Source organism: Salvelinus namaycush, chromosome 3 (genome assembly GCF_016432855.1).
Source record: "Salvelinus namaycush isolate Seneca chromosome 3, SaNama_1.0, whole genome shotgun sequence".
Taxonomy (NCBI): Eukaryota; Metazoa; Chordata; class Actinopteri; order Salmoniformes; family Salmonidae; genus Salvelinus; species Salvelinus namaycush.
Genome location: NC_052309.1, coordinates 23,764,194 through 23,782,048, shown reverse-complemented (window position 1 = coordinate 23,782,048; position 17,855 = coordinate 23,764,194). Strand labels below are relative to the sequence as shown.

Sequence of the window (17,855 nt, the reverse complement as noted above, 5' to 3'; positions counted from 1 at the left end):
ACTTGGAGACAGGCCAAGTCATTTTCGGCCCCTCTATTACTGGGCCCAACAGCGAGAACAGAAGCTATTATCATGTTCACAGGGTGTTTAGTTGGCCAAATAGAGTCTGAGGGGCAACATTGTGTTCTCCTCACAGACAGAGCTGATGCCATTTTGACTGGCCAACATATACATAAACGGAGAAAATTGAGTTAAGCATTTTCTGCAAACATATGGATTTTTCACATCAGTGTTGTGGCTCAAACAATCAATAAACATATATCTGTCTATTTTGTATGAATATTGACAATCGGTCCAGGTAAAATGAAAGATGTTATCTCTTCACCCATAATGTAAATCGTTCCAAAACTACCACAAGGCAACTCCAATTCAAATTTGGCCATTTCACACAATCTATTTTTTTTTTTAATAGTTCTAAATTGGTATGAAATGTGTAATTTCAGATGAAAGTTCACACTTTGATACACCTATTGTGAAAAATGTAGATGAATACTATCTTTGGAGAAGTCAATTACAAACTCACGGTCAATAATATCATTGTCAACACACAAATTCTCTTTGTGACTGAGAATTATCTCGGAGTACAAATCTACAGGGACAAGAACTAAGTCAACTTGAAAACATCACCTTTCTAACTTGTCTTGAGTTGTGTTTCATCAGCCTAGTCTCACCTGGGAAACACAGTGAAAGAGCCAGGAAATTCGAGTTTGTTTTTGCTTTCCTTTCTTTTAAAGTTTTTCCTCCTTTGTTTCTGATGACAATCTCAGAGGGCCTTATTATTTCTTAATTATAGATAGGCTGGCTCTACGATTTGGGACAGTTTTATGAGGGCTGTCATGCATCATGGCTTCCTTCTTCTCACCGAGCATTTATAAGACAACAGTTCACCTTGGGCTATTTTCTAGGACAACAGAATGACTCTCACTCTTTAACTAAGGGAATCAGACGCATCAGCACAAAGAAATGACTATTTGACACATTGTCAGTATATCACACAATGGTTGTCTTTCTTTCAGATGATGCAGTAGCCCACAGTGTAATATTGTATTGATTGACAATGCACCCAAACATAAGACACACAACTACAATATTCTTATTCAGCATTAATGCATCGTATGTAGTTTAGTCTGCTAAAATAGGCTTACTGTTGTCACCAGTCACAATTTAAATTGTGTATAACAACTACAATAAGTGACACAAACTAAAGCTCCTAATTAGTGCAGGATTTAAATAAATACATTTTTGAAACGACAAATGAGAACATCACTATTAACTGATAATTAGATAATCCATGCATTAGGAAGGAAGTAACATTGTTAACATTTATCACACCTGAGTGATCATGTGTTAATTATAACTAGACTATATGTAGCTCCACAAAATACTTTTTGAAGCTCTGGCAGAAGACACCTTATGCAAGCTACTGAGATTCACATTCAGTTTTCCTATAGTTGTTTATAAGTTTGTTAGTTAAATTGCAGGGGCTAATATCGCAGTCTCCATCAGATCATGTTAACGCAGTCTCAGAGTTTACACTCTCTGAAGCAGCAATTCTATTTCAATTGGATTAACGGTATGTGTGTGCTTTTTGAAAACAATAATACAAATAAAAAAATGAGTTGAGTTGGTTCAAGGCGAAGATCAACATGACTGCAGGGTGGTTTGCAATATAAGGGGTTTCTTAACAGGTTATTTAAATGACACGATGAATATAGCTTATTCTCAGACTAGTTTAGTTCCCTGCTTCAACACCACCTATTATTCTAGGACAGCGTTAAAATGCCCCCATGTGGACATACAGTGTAACTTCATCCTCATTAAGAATTGGGCCATGGAGGCAGTTCCTCCCAATAACACATGAGCAGCTTAAATTCAACCTCATTGCTCAGTGAAGATTATTATTGCTCTAGAACTTGTTAAAAGGGGAACTACACACATTTTATGCCTACAAAAATGGGGATCCAACGTGTTATGGTCCCTTTGTAATACTATCTGCTACTGTTGGGTTCACAGTGTCCTTTACATTAGTTTAGTGATTATAATATAATGTAGGAGGATTTTGTGAGACATATCAAAATAGTTACTTGCAAAAAATGTCAACTACTATATAATTAAGGTTGGATTTTGTTTAATAAGTGAACTCGCACATAAGAAAATACAACAGGAAAAGCGAAATACAACAATCACTTTTTGTTCAAATACCAACACAGCTTAAAAGGATAGATGAAATTAAACTCAGTATAAAAAGAGCTTAGGATATGTGCAAAGCAATAGGTTATATAAAGTGCATAAGGGGAACCACTTAATGAAGCATAATAACAATGTGTCAAACACATAGCTTAAACAACAGCCATCGTTATTTCACCACCAATTACACAAAACATGAGACAACAATCAAAACAAATCCGTACATACGTATATAGCACGTTGAGTTTAAAAGTGCATCAAACACTTGCAAAAACAGCAATACAAAATGTCTTAAAAATGAGAAACCACTCACTTCCACAGAAATTACTACAGCTATTGAATGTTGTGATTGTATTTTTTTTGTGTGGGTGATTAATGCTGTTTGTTCATGATGGGCCAAATCCTAATTTGAGATCTGTGTGCATAAATCAAATTATCGAATGACTTATCTTTCAAGTTAGGATTGGGCCTGATGGGAGCTACATTAGTTCAATGACGTCTTCAGGCTCTGGCTTTCTTCTCTTTACGTCCTGTGGCTTCTGATGACGCATCTGCCTTCCTTTTGTGAGCCTTAGAATACAAATGACATTAGAATCAAATCAATGACATGTCTACTTGTAAATGTTACAATGTATGTAATCACTGAAATATTAATATTCTAACACATGAGTATTGACACATTTTTTATGGTAACATGGTTTGGAATCCTCAAGATGGTTAGCCAATACGCCATTTTCTTCACACAAAATGTTTACCCCAAAAACAAAACCACTGGTTGTGTGTTTTTGGTTAAACCCATTTTGTACCTTAAAATCTGTATATGATTGTTTTGAAACGGTAAGATCAATTACCATCTGGCTTTTTGTGTTCCTTTTCTTCTTTTCAGCACGTTCCTTTTCCTCAATCTCCATATTTTCTTTTTCGATGAGGGAGATGAGAGTGTTACAGCGTCGCTGAAGTTCCTGGGGGAAGAAGAGGAAACTGTTTGTAGAGAAAACAAAACGATAGTACAATGGATGGCTGATGTTCCTCTCGGTTAGCCAGTCTGTTTGAAGCAAACATTTTTTTTTAGATTTCTTCATTATTCTCCTCGTGTGGTTATTACAGCTTTTGTTCATAATATTGACATTTTAATAACCAAAACAGTTCATGTAACATACCACTTTGTCAAAAACACAAAGTAATGACAAATAACCCCAGAGAGGTAACCCAGCAAACAGGGGACGTCCTGAGGACATTTGGCGATGTTCCCAATAACCCCAGAGAGGGAACCCAGCAAACAGGGGATGCCCTGAGGACATTTGGCGATGTTCCCAATAACCCCAGAGAGGTAACCCAGCAAACAGGGGACGTACTGAGGACATTTGGCGATGTTCACATTAGGTCCCTTAAGGGTTTCGGCATGACGTTATCCCACTGACGTTCCGAGCACATTCTAAGAACATTACGTGATGGTCCCAAGGGACCATGCTCTGGGGGACCATTCTATAGTTCCCGGTTTGACCCAGGGATATTTTTAAGATGTTCTTGGGACATTGTGTTATGGTCTCCTAAAGGTCACCTGAATGTTCTTGGGACATTGTGTCACGGTTCCCTGGAGGTTTTGCCTAGTTCTGGTTTGTCCCGGGGATGTCCCCGAGAACATTTTTAGGACATTCTTGGGATGTTGTGTCATCGTCCTCTTAAGGTTCCCTGAACATTCGTGGGACGTTGTGTCCAGGCCTTCTGGAGGATTTTGTTACGTGATGATGGTATGGGGGTTTTAAGGTAAGTGGGACGCTGTTCAGCTAAAATAGTGTAAAAAAATCTTCAATCAACAAGAATATGATTACATTTGACATGATCACTAGTAACTTTCAATATGACCCCATCTGGGATTTGAACTCTCAAACTCTGTATTTGGGGTATGCTGATCTTTCTGCTGCGCCACAGTCTGTCGAATTTCAGAAGTCCTCTACACATTCATTACCTATAATAAATCTCTGCATTTAGCAGGAGACTTATCAGTTAATCTGACAATTCTCTCATTGATTTCACTGACTTATTTCAGTGATTTGAGTTGGGGTTTTCAGTATACAGTAGTCTGATGTTATATTATTCTGTTTTTATGTTACTCCTGAATCCCTATGATAAATATAATCGTTTTTCTTCAGTGTATTTTTAACAGAGCTGAGATTTACTTTGAAGTCGAAGTGTAGGAAAAAGCCTACAGGTGAAACCAGTCATTGATACAGACATGGCGTAGCAGGAAGAGTAGAATGCTGTGAACCAAGAGGTTGTCAGTTCAAAGCCCAGGTGAGGACATGTTAAATAATAATAATTGTATGAATATACATAACGTAATCATGCATGTCAAATATGTAAGTTGAAAACACTATGTTAAAAGCACTGTTTATGTGTGGGTGTCCCTAGCATTGCTAAAAGACAAAGAGCTGAGACTGTATCAGTGGTTCACCAATCAGGGCCTTGATAGGCTTGGCAACAGTTACAAGTGGTGTAATTATTTATATACATTTTTGAGGGGGGGGGGGGGTGTTTCTTTGCAACAATCAGGCAACGTCCCCGGGAAAAAACAGGAACTAGACAAAAACCTCCAGGAGACCATGACACAACGTCCTGATGACTTCAGCTGACCATTTCGTGATGTCCTGGGGACGTCCTAACAACTCATTATTATTTGCAAGGAAGTGTCTTTGTATGCGTGAACCTGAACAATAGTCTTTCCTCCCATGAATTCCCATCCATCTCAACTTGTAAAGGAGGGCCACATTGAAACAAATACAATTCTATATTCAGCCATACCTACTATAGATAATGTGAGAGGAAAGCAAACAAGATTGTCTCTGAACTCACTGCAAAGTCTATAATAAAAGTAATAAAACAAGTTTTTATGATGGGTCCAGAAAAGCGAAGGAGTAGTACACCAAAGCCTCATTTACACCTTGCACTAACATGTACGTTTCCTGATCTGATCAATATGATCCAATCACTATCTGATCAAGGTTTGTCGCGTCGACACATTGTACTAAAATGTGTCTCTTATCCGTCCACTGTATCCGCATTGTGACCAGATTAGCTGGTTCCTCCATGTATGCAAATTATTTGACATACTATTTGAAATAATATAAATTAAAAAAAAAAATAGATGCCATAAGTCTACATGTCAAATGATTTTAAAAGCTGGTATAATGATGATCAGGACAAAATGTGCACGTTAGCACTATGTATAAACAGGGCTTAAGACACTGTAACTGGGTTCATGAACTATCCCAGAGGCAGCCCAAGGGGTCATCTCAAATACTGTAAGTGTCCCCATGTTTGCTCACCCAAGACTTCTGTAACATAGATAGTCAAACGGTTCAAGACATATTGTACCATGGCAGTTCGGGACTTGATGAACCAGTCGAATCTGAACTGGGGAGCATTCCGGACACACTGTCGGAGTTCTTCATAAACATTCTCCTTGTCAAAGCCCATCTTGTGGAGCATACAGATCAGGAACCTGTCCTCCTCCTCCGTGTAGTTCTTCCCTTTATTGGTGCCATACTGAATCCTCAACTGGTGGAATGGGGCCTTGTATCTCGCAATCTGAAACGATCAAAACAACATTTCCATTTAGTCAATTTGAAAATAGTAAGTAATCTTGGAGCATACTCAAATAAAGGTTCATAGTAGCAAATTTAAATGTGTAATTTCCAGAGTATCTACCATGGAAAATACAGTGCCCTCCGTAATTATTGGGACAGTGAAGCATTTTTTGGCTCTATACTTCAAAAGTTTGGATTTCAAATCAAACAATGACTATGGAGTGCAGACTGTCAGCTTTAATTTGAGGGTATTTCCATCCAAATTACAGCACTTTTTGTACATAGTCCCCCCATTTTAGGGGAGTAAAAGTATTGGGACAAATTCACTTACATGTGTATTAAAGTAGTAAAAGTTTAGTATTTGTTCCCATATTCATAGTACGCAATGACTACATCAAGCTTGTGACTCTACAAATTGTGGATGCATTGGCTGGTTGTTTTGGTTGGTTTCAGATGATTTTGTGCCCAATAGAAGTAAAAAGTACAGTAGTTGACCTTTGCATCCAGCGCCTTCTTAATGCTGATCCTCCTCTGGATACGGGCCTCGCCACGCTCGATCTGAGCCATGATTTTTTCAATATCCTGGAGTTCATTGCATCGCTCCCAGAAAATGGCTTGAAAATAAAACAAGAACATGTATGAAAGGACTAGTGTGGCGCATAAAAAAGTTATAAGCTGTAATAACCATGGTTATTTAAAATAGATACAAGAATGTGTCTATAGGAAACACAATTATGATGGAATAAATATGAGGATGATTCTGATGAGGACCGGTATCTTACCAGAATATTCAATGACTTCCTCAGGGTTTTTCCCCTCGACTTCCCGAGCAATGTTGTCGATGTCATCACGGCCGTATTTCTCATTGGCTTTAATGAACTGATTGAAATCCCGCTTGTTCCAACTTGTGAACCCCTGTGAAACAACAATCACCACAAACACAGCACTTGCTTAGATACAAGCTTTAGAATGTCCAATAACATGGCACTTTTTGTGACAAACAAATAGGGATCTTACTTACTAAAATAATTCATGCAGGAATCTAGAAAGTTGTGTCTCGCCTAGCGCCCTGCAGTACCTGTGTGAGTAGTTTCTCCTTCTCCTCAGTCTCCTCGGGACTGAGGGGCCCCGCCTCGTCGATCTTCCTCTGCTCCTCCTTCTGCACCTGGGCAGCGTTGGGAATGTCAGGGCTCCTGGGGACCTGCAGCGGCACAGGGGAGAGAACAGACACACAGCGCCAATGAGACATAACACTGAACGGATCCGTCTCTCGCTACGAGGCAAGAGACTGCTAAGCCTGGGTGAAGCGATAGACAGGCCTGTTGGGGAACCAGACTAACTGAACAGATGTACCCTGGGATCAGGTGGCATAGGGGGAATGTGTGTGTGTGTTCTGTGGTTCTGGCACCATGGAGGAGCACAAGCTCCAATCTGTCTCAGTTCAGCAGCCTGCCCTGGCAGTGAGTGCCTCAGCACAGCAAAGTACTTGGGATGCTGCTCACAAATGTCAGAGTTGAGACACACTTCTATGGACTCTATCCACCACTCCCATGAGTAACATGTTGGCTCTGTGAAAGCCCAAACCAACAGATTTCAAAATGTTGTTTTTAAATATTGAACTTTGTAAATTGTTTCAGTAAAATAGAACCAGCAAGACGTGGAAACAAAAATACATTACCATAAACAGCCAAGCTTAAAGCTACTGTACATAGGACAACATGGGCACACTTTCTTTATCTATCAGACAATGAACTTAACTACAGCTCTCTTACCTTGTAGCCTATAGTCTTCCTGTAATAAAGGATCTCCATCTCCAGCAGCTCAAACAGGCGAGGAGGAAAGAACTGGAAGTCCTGGATGTTGGGCTGTTTGGGGGGACGTGGGGCCTGAAATACATTCATCATTATTAATCATGTTCTGGTGAGCAAGATTAACATTTACACCACTTCCATGGACATCTTTCTGACCTGACTGGCCATCATTATTTGGAAGAATGGGGAAACAAGACGAAGGATTGACTACTGACTAGCAACTCACCCATGAACAAGGGGGCAGCCCTTGAATAAGCATGTTGTTTATAAGCAGGGATACAAAGCAAGGCGGCAGCCCTTGAAGTTTCTGTGTGCTTAATCTGTGAGTGGGCGTTACCTTGGGGGCTCGAGGTTCACTGACACGCAGGGCTTCTCTGAAGTAGGCATCCACCGCATAGTTGGCTTTCCTCTCTCTTTTAGGAGGTTCGATCCATTCCATCATACTCAGCTACAAAACAAGGCCAGGCCATGACTCACAAGGGGAATCAAGTCAGTATACGGTATATGATGCACACCTCATTTCATGGTTATGGTGGTTTCATAAAGTTTATGTCATAAGCATCTATGAATAGCATACTCTGTACGTCATCTCTACCTCTAACACACAGTATTCACAAAGTTCAATAACTGAGATGAAATTAAACCTGAGACACAAAGGAACAAGCTAATCTAAGTACAGTATCATCTCAAGCGTCTCTTTGATGCTATTAACAGGTCATGAGTCATGACAAAGCATGTAGTAATGTGATACCTTTTGCTTCTCTCTGTAGTCCTCCCCTTCAAAGTTGTAGAGGCTGGTCTCTGCTCCTCCTGTGTCCACCGTGAAGTTTCTGAGGGAGCTCTCTCCCAGAGACTCCATGCGCTCGTTCATCTCAGCCGTCTAGGACAGGTCAAAAGGACATGTCAGCACAGAGAACCAAACAGCCAGTCTGTCAACCAAACACTATGTGCTGTTCCCTCACTCACCTTCTTTGCCCCCCTCTCTAAGATAGTGTTGATGTCTTCGTCTGTGAGCTCATTGTCTTTGGAGGCGAAGACATGAGTGGCCCCATGCCTGATCATCTGCAGCATCTCATCTTTCCCCAGCTTGTTGGACTGCTCCATCAGCCTCCCTGGAAAGTTGAAAGATGTGAGAAGTAGTTGGGGTGTGGGACTGCATGTACCCTGCAGCAGCCTCTTACATTCATGTATCAGGGTCTAGATCCTTCTGTAAACTGATAGTATTATCTGTATCACAGGAGGCTACTGAGGGGAGGACGATTCATAATAATGGCTGGAATGGAGCAAATGGAAACCATGTGTTTGATGTATTTGATACCATTTCACTCATTCCGCTCCAGGCATTACCACAAGCCTGTCCTCCCCAGTTAAGGTGCCACCAACCTTGTGTGATCTGCATACATGCATGCATTTGGTATCATTTTGTCCCAAGCCTAACCAAGGTCTGTCTGTCTTACCTGTCCCAAAGACCATTGCTTAACATGTAATGACAAACCATGAAGTTGGAATCAAAAACATGCTGAATACCTTGTTGTATAACTATGGAGTCTAGCCTCAACTTCATCTCAGCTCTTTCTACAATCCTCTCTTCGACTGTATTATCAGTGATGAGGCGGAACACACGCACTGGTTTCTTCTGACCAATCCTATGAGCCCTGTCCTAGAGAGGAAAAAACAAACACACCGATTGCCTCAGTTGATGAGGTGTTTATTTCTTTGAAATACAAGCCAGTGTTATAAATTAACATTACTAGTATTTTTGTATGCATGACATAGAATTTCACACTAAATGACTAATACTTACTTTTCCAAACACTTAATATATAGATGTACGTTTCCAAGGAAGCCACAAATTAAATGTTTCTCACCATTGCTTGCAGGTCCACTTGAGGGTTCCAGTCAGAGTCATACAGGATGACGACGTCTGCAGTTGCCAGGTTAATGCCCAGACCTCCAGCTCTGGTGCTCAACATGAAAATGAACTTGCTGCTGTTTTCAGCATTGTAGGCCTCTATGGCGTCCTAGAAACACGGCCATAAAGCAGGGGTGTCAAACTCATTCCACGGTGGGCCTAGTGTCTGCAGGTTTCATTTTTTCCACATAATTAAGACCTAGACAACCAGGTGAGGGGAGTTCCTTACTAATTAGAGACCTTATTTAATCAATCAAGTACACGGGAGGAGCAAAAACCCGCAGACACTCGGCCCTCCGTGGAATGAGTTTGACACCTGTGCCATAAAACATTAGGCAGACAATGTCTAAAATATCAGTTGTTTTTATGTAGTTGAAGCAAAGACACTTTACACATTAGAGCAAACATTTTTACATTTTACAAGCAGGGTCAGTACGAGCACGGTAGACAAAGTAGTGGCTTAAACTAAAGTCCATGGTTGATTTGATTGAACTGTTCCACTATAGCTCCTTATGGTTTCCATGGGTGCCTGTGTTGTGGTCAATGAGGCCTCATCAGCTGAAGTCATGCTTCGTACCTGTCTGGCTTCGTGTGGAGTGTTTCCATCTAGACGGCAGTACTCATAACCTCTCCACATGCAGTAGTCCTCAAGGATGTCAAGGACCCTGGTCATCTGGCTGAAGATGAGGACTCTAGACCCTGGCAACCAATGAGACAAAACATAGTCATTCCATTAGAGAGCAAAACAGCATACATACACTATCAGGTCACATAGCTCAAATGCAATCTCCAAAGAGAGAAAATTATTCATAGGGTTTCTTGCATGGCAGAAAGGTTTGATTCATGTCATTCTAAATGAGCATGGCTGATTTGAGAGTCAAATGAACTTTTCTCATCAAGAAAACTTCGCAAGAAAATGATAAATTCTACATGTGAATCCTGATATCCTTCAACAGTACGCAATCTTTTGAGCCTGCGTCCTCTGAGGTTGTCCTTGCCTTTTAAAGACCATTATGTACTTCCATATATCAGATATTGCATAGACAACCTATCGCATAGTCTGTTACAACTGCAAATGTACAGTGACAAACGCAGATCAAAGCTCTTTGAGATAAACACATCAAATATACATGAAGAACGTATTCTTTGTTTAAACCCCCTTCTTTTTCAATGGGATAAACTACAGTAAAATCATTGAATGATGGGTATATCACCTTGTTCCTGGACTTTGGGCAGCAGTTTATCCAGGGCCACCATCTTGCCACTGTTGGTGACCAAGTGACTGTCGGTAGTGTAGGGGGGCCCGGGCTCGGCCCCGTCAAACAGGTATGGGTGGTTGCAGCACTTCCGCAGTTGCATCAAGATATTCAACAGACGCATCTTGTCCGTTTTTCCAGAAGAATTGAGGATGTCAATGTCTTTCATCAGAATTCGTGTGTACCTAACAAAAATAGAACAACAAAACATTTTTTAATTAGAAATTATTTTGGAAAGAATTTAATTAGTAGAAATGTTGAACCAACACAAGCTATGGGCAACACTGGGAAGAACAAAGTATTTGAACCAAAAACATACCATTCTCGCTGCATCTTACTCAGTCCGAGGTAAATCTTCACCTCTTTTTTGGGAGGCAGGTTTTTCTCCACTTCAGCTTTTATCCGACGCAGAAGGAAAGGCCTCAGCACCTGAACAAACAGCACGTTATACACAAGAAGGAAAAAAATTCAGCACCTGAACAAACAGCCTATTACACAAGAAGGAAAGGCCTAAGCACCTACTAGAGCCTGACATATATGTTTATTTGGGTCCAATACCGATTAAATTTTTGGGGGGGTTAAAACTTACCGATACCGATTTATCTGCCGATATACTGTTTTACAGTAGAAAAATGTCATTTCCCCACACTGATTTCTCATAAATTGCCATCCAAAAGAGCAATTGGCCAAGAAATATGCTTCAAATTTTGATGTCTTACATTGTGACAATAATGACATCATGAGAAGTGTTCAGATCAGCATGACATTCCCTTTTTTCATCCTATTTATTGAATATCGGTTATCAGTGGAATTATCAGCTGATAGCGATATAGCGTTTAAAAGGCCAATATCGGATGATAATATCAGTGAACCGATATAATCGGTCGGGCTCTATAACAAACAGCACATTAACAAGGCAAATGCTTTTCTAACTAAATAAAAAAATGTATCCATCTATTAACGCAACAGAATAATAGATAAGGAGAATTCTGCAGTAATCTCTGAGAGTAATGGAAATGTGAAACACAGCTTACCGCATGCAGACGCTCCACCAGCTTCTGGTCCCCCAGACAGTTGTTGGTGTCAAACCAAGAATCAAAGTCCTGAGAATATAAGGAACATTTTCCTTTTGTTTTCAACGAGTAAAGATTTTCCATGAAAGTGCAAAAAAATAATTTTGCGGGAAAAAAGAGAGTAAAGATGATTCTGCTTTGGCTTCATTTACAGAGGGGAATGTGTTAGAGAAAGGATGGATACATATGATAAGCTACAGCTTGTGGGGGTGAGAGATCCCAGACAAACTTGGAGGAACTGACAACAGAACAGAGCAGTGCCTGAGGGGGAGGCCTGTGCTCGGGGCTACCTTTCCCTCTCTGACACATCATGGAAAGACAAGAAGCATGTCAGGTGGGGCTGAGGACTTCCGTGATTGACTGATGCTCATTGAAACTAGGTGGTATAAAATAGAACAACAAAAAACATTAAGTTACTGCTGGAGGGTCCTTTGATACAAAACAACAAAATAATGCAGTTCATTTTGCCTGGAGCGATATGATTTTATTTTCTTCCTCCATTTAGTATTCCAGTCACATTCATCTAAAGGAGAGGAATATCACTACTAGAGAAATAAATGGAGAGAACAGACAGAGGTAACACTCACATTGGCAGAGTTGAAGACATCAGGTAGCAGGAAGTTGAGGAGTGACCACAGCTCATGGAGATTGTTCTGCAGAGGTGTTCCAGTCAGGAGGAGACGGTTGGTGGTTTTGAACTCACGGACAATCTCTGAGAGCTGACAACACCGGATAGATGTTAAGATTACATAAATATCATTCAAAAAATATATATTTGCCAGGGTTTAAATAATTGAAAAGTAGAAAGAAAAGCTTGGTTCAGACCACAATAATTTTAATTCGAGTTCATACCTTAGACTTCTCATTTTTTATCCTGTGAGCTTCGTCGATGACAAGGTATCTCCAGTTGAACTTCTTGAAGACCGATTTTTCTCTGATGACCATCTCATAGGATGTGACACAAACATCCCATTCCCCTGGCATCATGACATCGCGGATGAACGCCGCCTGGCCAATAAGGAGAACGTTTGTCAAAGGAGTCATCTGTGGTCTTGGTTAGCTACCCACTTGATAATGCTTTATAAGAGGGCACATTTTCAATCAGTGTCAATCAAGAGAAAAAACAGGACATACTCTTGCATCCTTGTCCCCAATAAGACAGACAGCCTTCAGGGTTGGTACCCAGCGTTTGAACTCATTCATCCAGTTGTGTAGCGTTGATTTGGGAACCAGAACCATGTGGGGGCCTGGAATGTTCCTGTAGTGCTTCAGGTATCCCAGCAACGCAATGGTTTGGAGGGTCTTCCCCAAGCCCTGTTGTCAACACACAATTATAAAGTAGGTCGTTCGAGCCCTGAATGCTGATTGGCTGACAGCCGTGTTATATCAGATCGTATACCACGGGTATGACAAAACATTTATTTTTACTGCTCTAAATACGTTGGTAACCAGTTTATAATAGCAAGAAGGCACCTCAGGGATTTGTGGTATATGGCCAATATACCACGGCTAAGGGTTGTATCCAGGCACTCCTCGTTGCGTCGTGCTTAAGAACAGCCCTTAGCCATGGTATATTGGCCATATACCACACCCCATCGTGCGTTATTGCTTAATTAAAAAGTGGGTGGTTCGAGCCCTGAATGCTGATTGGCTGACAGCTGAGGTATATCAGACCATATATCACAGGTATGACAAAACATTTATTTTTACTCTTCTAATTACGTTGGTAACCAGTTTAAAATAGCAATAAGGCACCTCAGGGGTTTGTGATATATGGTCAATATACCACAGCTAAGGGCAGTATCCAGCACTCAGCGTTGCATCTCCCTTAGTCGTAGTATATTGGCCAAATATCACACCTCCTCGGGCCTTATTGCTTAAATAAACAACCTGTCATACACAGCTTGACTCACAACTAGTGGCACTTATTTACATTTGGATATAGATATAATATACATATTTATCTCAATATAAGGCTCTGGCACTTAAACATAAACTATTGTTAATTACATGTTTACGGTACAGTCGTTACCATTTCGTCAGCCAGAATTCCATTAATGCCATTTTCATAAAGGGAGATCATCCAGTTGAGACCTCTGACTTGATAATCTCTCAGCTCTCCATTTTTCACATCTGGAAAATAAAATAGGTTATGTCAGTAGCCCTTTCCTGCAGTCAATGACCAAAAGCGCCCTCTAAAAATACAATGAAGATCTGGTGTTTCTATGTCAAACAGTTTTGTTATATTTCAGTCTTCTGTGATGTATATAAAGTGTAATATTGGGATGCAAATTCAAAATGGAATACATTTCAACTCTATATCTGACATGGTACCCATAACCTTCAATGTGTGTGAGGTGTATATTTTTGTATCAAAGAAGATTTGTTTAAGACTACCAAGAATCACTCTGTAAGACCTTGATTTAGCCCACTGCGGTAAAAAGTTAATGAAAAAAAAGGAAATGATATTCGTATCCATCGTCAGCTATTCTCAAATGGGAGCTAATTACGAATTAAAGGTATACACCTGATAGAATACAACACTGAGTTACACCTGCTACTGTTCATTTACACAGAGAGCATTAAAATTAGCATTTAAAGCTATATGAAAACATCATACAGGATGGGGACTCTTCAAAGCGAACCAAGACGTTAGCTGCCTTCCTGCTCTCAGATAACAACTCCTCATCTTCTTCTTGTTCCGTGCGTCGGTGGCGGTTACTGTAAAAACACAGGTGGCAGACAAATAGTTTGTAAATAATAATAGTTTGTAAATAATGATATCTGGTATTGGTACAATGGTAAACAGATTGTACTGTTTATTATTCATGGTTTATTGCCCAAAATAGCTTGTTTATTTAAAATAACAGACCTGTCGATTCAAAAACATACAAATAATGTCAGTACTCTTAAAACAAGTCAGCAGTCACATACTCTCCAACAGAGAGGAGATTTTGTTTCTCATCCTGTTTAACGCGAGGTCGTCCAGGTTTCACTTTCAGGGGTGAAGTAGGAGACTTCTGAGATGCAGGCTGGATGAAGTGGGCAAAGAGTTCTGTTTGCTTGAGCAGAAACTCAAACCGGTTCGCTCTATCTGTTTTCTATGATTAAAAGACAGGGAGAAAATAAAAAGTTAAACCAACAGGTTATGTTTTACTAGTAAGGATATGAGATCAATGTTATGCTAAACTGTCATTTTGCCATTCACTTTCTCTATACACTGCAATTCCAAACATTTACCACAGTGGGGAGCCCATTGCAAAAGTTGGAGGAAAATAAATGATGAAAAATAAACATATCAAATATCTGGCACAGAATTCAACCAAGATGTCACTACTCTGTGTGACGTGATAATCCCTAGAGTAATATGTCTTGCAAATGCATCTTAAAATCTCAAATGAATCGTATTTAGATATCTATAGAGAATGTTTGTGAGAAAGCAATTCGTCTCACCCTTTTCTCCTCATACTCTGGATCCAACTCTCCCTCCGCCTTGGGCACAGCCTTCAGAGGTGGCTTCAGCTGAAACACAGTAGACTACTTTATTACATTCTCAACGTACTGTACATATTTATGATTTGGTAACATTCAATCAATGTAATGTGCAATTTAAAACAATTTCATTTGGCTATTTCAGTGAGCCTTATTAAGGGAATTTGTTGTGTATTGTATATAATTTCCTCTGAATTAATGCAACATTATTCTACATATTGAATGATTATGGCTTTGGTTGCAAGTTGGCTTCATGTGACGCTTGTGCAATCAATTTTGTGCACGTTCACATATTGTGTGCTCAAAATGTATTATAAAATGTGCAAAAAGTTACGCCTTCTGAAGTTCAAGCATTTAGCTTCACCTTTAATGTTAGGCTACTCTTCATAAAACATATTACATAGCTACTTTAGCTAGCTATAGCCAACTCGACAGTCCCCAAAGCACAACAGCCAGTGTTGAAATTGACAGCTGATTTGCTTGAGGCTGCTCGTGCTGCGTGTGTTGTGCTGCCTGGGCTGAGTGAGACACACAACAAGCTACTACTGTACAGTCAGAGGCTCGGTCTGGGACTACGAAGCTTGTCACACTGGTTACAAATTGGCAGCATTTATAGAAGTCTACGGGAATATTGGCTAAATGTCTATGAATTGCACGACGAAACCCATTGTTATGTTTGCTGGCCAGCCCAGCGTCTGACCTGGTAGCTAGCTAACATCTGTAAGAGAGCTATGCAGATGTGCAAGCCTCCTTCCCGCCATGTTCCCCCCCAATTGAACAAAACTGCAAACTTCTAGCAACCTAACAGTACAGTGTATCTCATATTTCTGGAAAAGAAGATGTCTGCTTTTAAATACTCACCTCTTCTTCTTCGGGTACAGGCTCTCTGGAAGTTGAAGGAATCTCTTCATCTGACATTCTGTGGACTCGGTTTTTATCATGAGTTATTTTAGACCAGACTGTGTAAGTTATACATGGCAAAAAGGCTTGCTAAGTCATTAGATAGACTGTACATTGTGAGCATACGCCCCCTTCATAATATCTCGCGAGTATATAGCATTGAAATACCGCGATAACACCATGTACGCCACGAGAACGTTCGAAATAATATTGGTAGCCCTGTTTCATTTCAGCAATAAGGCACGAGGGTGGTATATGGCCAATATACCACGGCTAAGGGCTGTTCTTTAAGCACGATGCAACCCAGAGTGCCTTGATACAGCCCTTAGCCATGGTATATTGGCCATATACCACAAACCCCAGAGGTGACTTATTGCCATTATAAACTCGTTATCAACGTAATTAGAGCAGTAAAAATACATGTTTAGTCATACCCTTAGTACAAGGTCTGATATACCACGGCTGTCAGCCAATCTGCATTCAGGGCTCGAACCACCCAGTTTATAATGTAATGTATAAACTTGGTGGTTCGAGCCCTGAATGCTGACGGGTATGACAAAACATTTATTTGTTTATAAGTAAGCAATCCTATGGTAACAAAAACATAAACAATTAAGTAAAAGGACCTGCTTTTCTTTCTTTCTTGGGTTGTTATTGTAAAACCTCATTACAGTTTATAAACCATATTCTTCCAACTCAAGGGGTGTATGTATTTCATTTGTTGAAAGGAGGCCTGCTGCATATCTACCACAAGATGGCGATCAGGGACAAGCATTTAAAACTGTCTCGTTCACCAGCCGTAGGCAAGCTAGACAAGCTAGACCGTTTCATTTATATATTTTCAAAACAATATTCTTGAGCCATAAATCACATGGCCTTAGACCAACAGAACCTTTTGGGGGGGGATTCTAAATTATAGCAAGATATCTCTGCTAAATTAACTTTAATCAATACATTTATGCTCTAGTTTCTTAATTTCCCCCTACAACTAGCCTACTGTACAAAGCGTTTTAGGTTTCAAAGCCACTATATATAGTTTTTTGTAGAATTTAAATGCATCCCCAAAGTGTGTTATGTGTTTTCTCTATTAGTGTATTTAACTTGCACAAGGTTGTTCTTTTGGTGCATACCGTTATTCTGACTAAGACAGAGAACATTGGGATGGTTTATGTGACAGCTGGCTCTAGGTTTTAATGAGGCGCACATACATTTACAAATTCACATGCATGTTCCTCTCTCTCTCTATCTTGATCTCTCTTGCTCTCTCTTGCTCTTGCTCTCTCTCTCTCTCTCTCTCTCTCTCTCTCTCTCTCTCTCTCTCTCTCTCTCTCTCTCTCTCTCTCTCTCTCTCTCTCTCTCACTCACTCACTCTGTCAGACCCACACACATCTACAGACTCAAGCATACAGACACCACCCCCTTTCTCCCTTCCTCTCTCTTCCCCTCTCTCTTTCTTTTCCTCTCTCTCTCTCTCTCTCTCTCTCTCTCTCTCTCTCTCTCTCTCTCTCTCTCTCTCTCTCTCTCTCTCTCTCTCTCTCTCTCTCTCTCTCTCTCTCTCTCTCTCTCTCTCTCTGCCTTTCTCTCTCTCTCTGCCTTTCTCTCTCTCTCCCTCTCCCCTTGTCTGTCAGTGTGATCAA

General features: G+C 40.3%; 1 protein-coding gene across 1 annotated transcript; it reads right to left on the bottom strand.

The window, feature by feature from the left end:
- Positions 1 to 2,111: 2,111 nt before the first annotated feature.
- smarca1 (SWI/SNF related, matrix associated, actin dependent regulator of chromatin, subfamily a, member 1) lies at positions 2,112 to 16,335 on the bottom strand. Its single transcript, XM_038989965.1, has 24 exons — positions 16,180 to 16,335; positions 15,280 to 15,348; positions 14,761 to 14,927; positions 14,447 to 14,547; positions 13,859 to 13,959; positions 12,961 to 13,140; positions 12,679 to 12,834; positions 12,414 to 12,545; positions 11,788 to 11,856; positions 11,073 to 11,182; positions 10,712 to 10,938; positions 10,075 to 10,196; positions 9,454 to 9,606; positions 9,113 to 9,245; positions 8,552 to 8,697; positions 8,337 to 8,465; positions 7,923 to 8,033; positions 7,547 to 7,660; positions 6,853 to 6,975; positions 6,557 to 6,689; positions 6,270 to 6,388; positions 5,563 to 5,775; positions 3,039 to 3,149; positions 2,112 to 2,757 (listed from the first exon to the last, which is right to left on the bottom strand). The coding sequence occupies exons 1-24, from the start codon at positions 16,234 to 16,236 to the stop codon at positions 2,689 to 2,691; spliced, it is 3,045 nt and encodes a 1,014-aa protein (XP_038845893.1). The 5' UTR covers positions 16,237 to 16,335; the 3' UTR covers positions 2,112 to 2,688.
- Positions 16,336 to 17,855: the final 1,520 nt, after the last annotated feature.

Coding starts and splice junctions, on each gene's coding strand:
- smarca1 (XM_038989965.1), bottom strand. CDS start 16,236: ATGTCAGATGAAGAGATTCCTTCAACTTCCAGAGAGCCTGTACCCGAA. Junction 15,349..16,179: donor CTGTACCCGAAGAAGAAGAG/GTGAGTATTTAA, acceptor ACTGTGTTTCAG/CTGAAGCCACCTCTGAAGGC. Junction 13,141..13,858: donor GAATTCTGGCTGACGAAATG/GTAACGACTGTA, acceptor TGTTGACAACAG/GGCTTGGGGAAGACCCTCCA.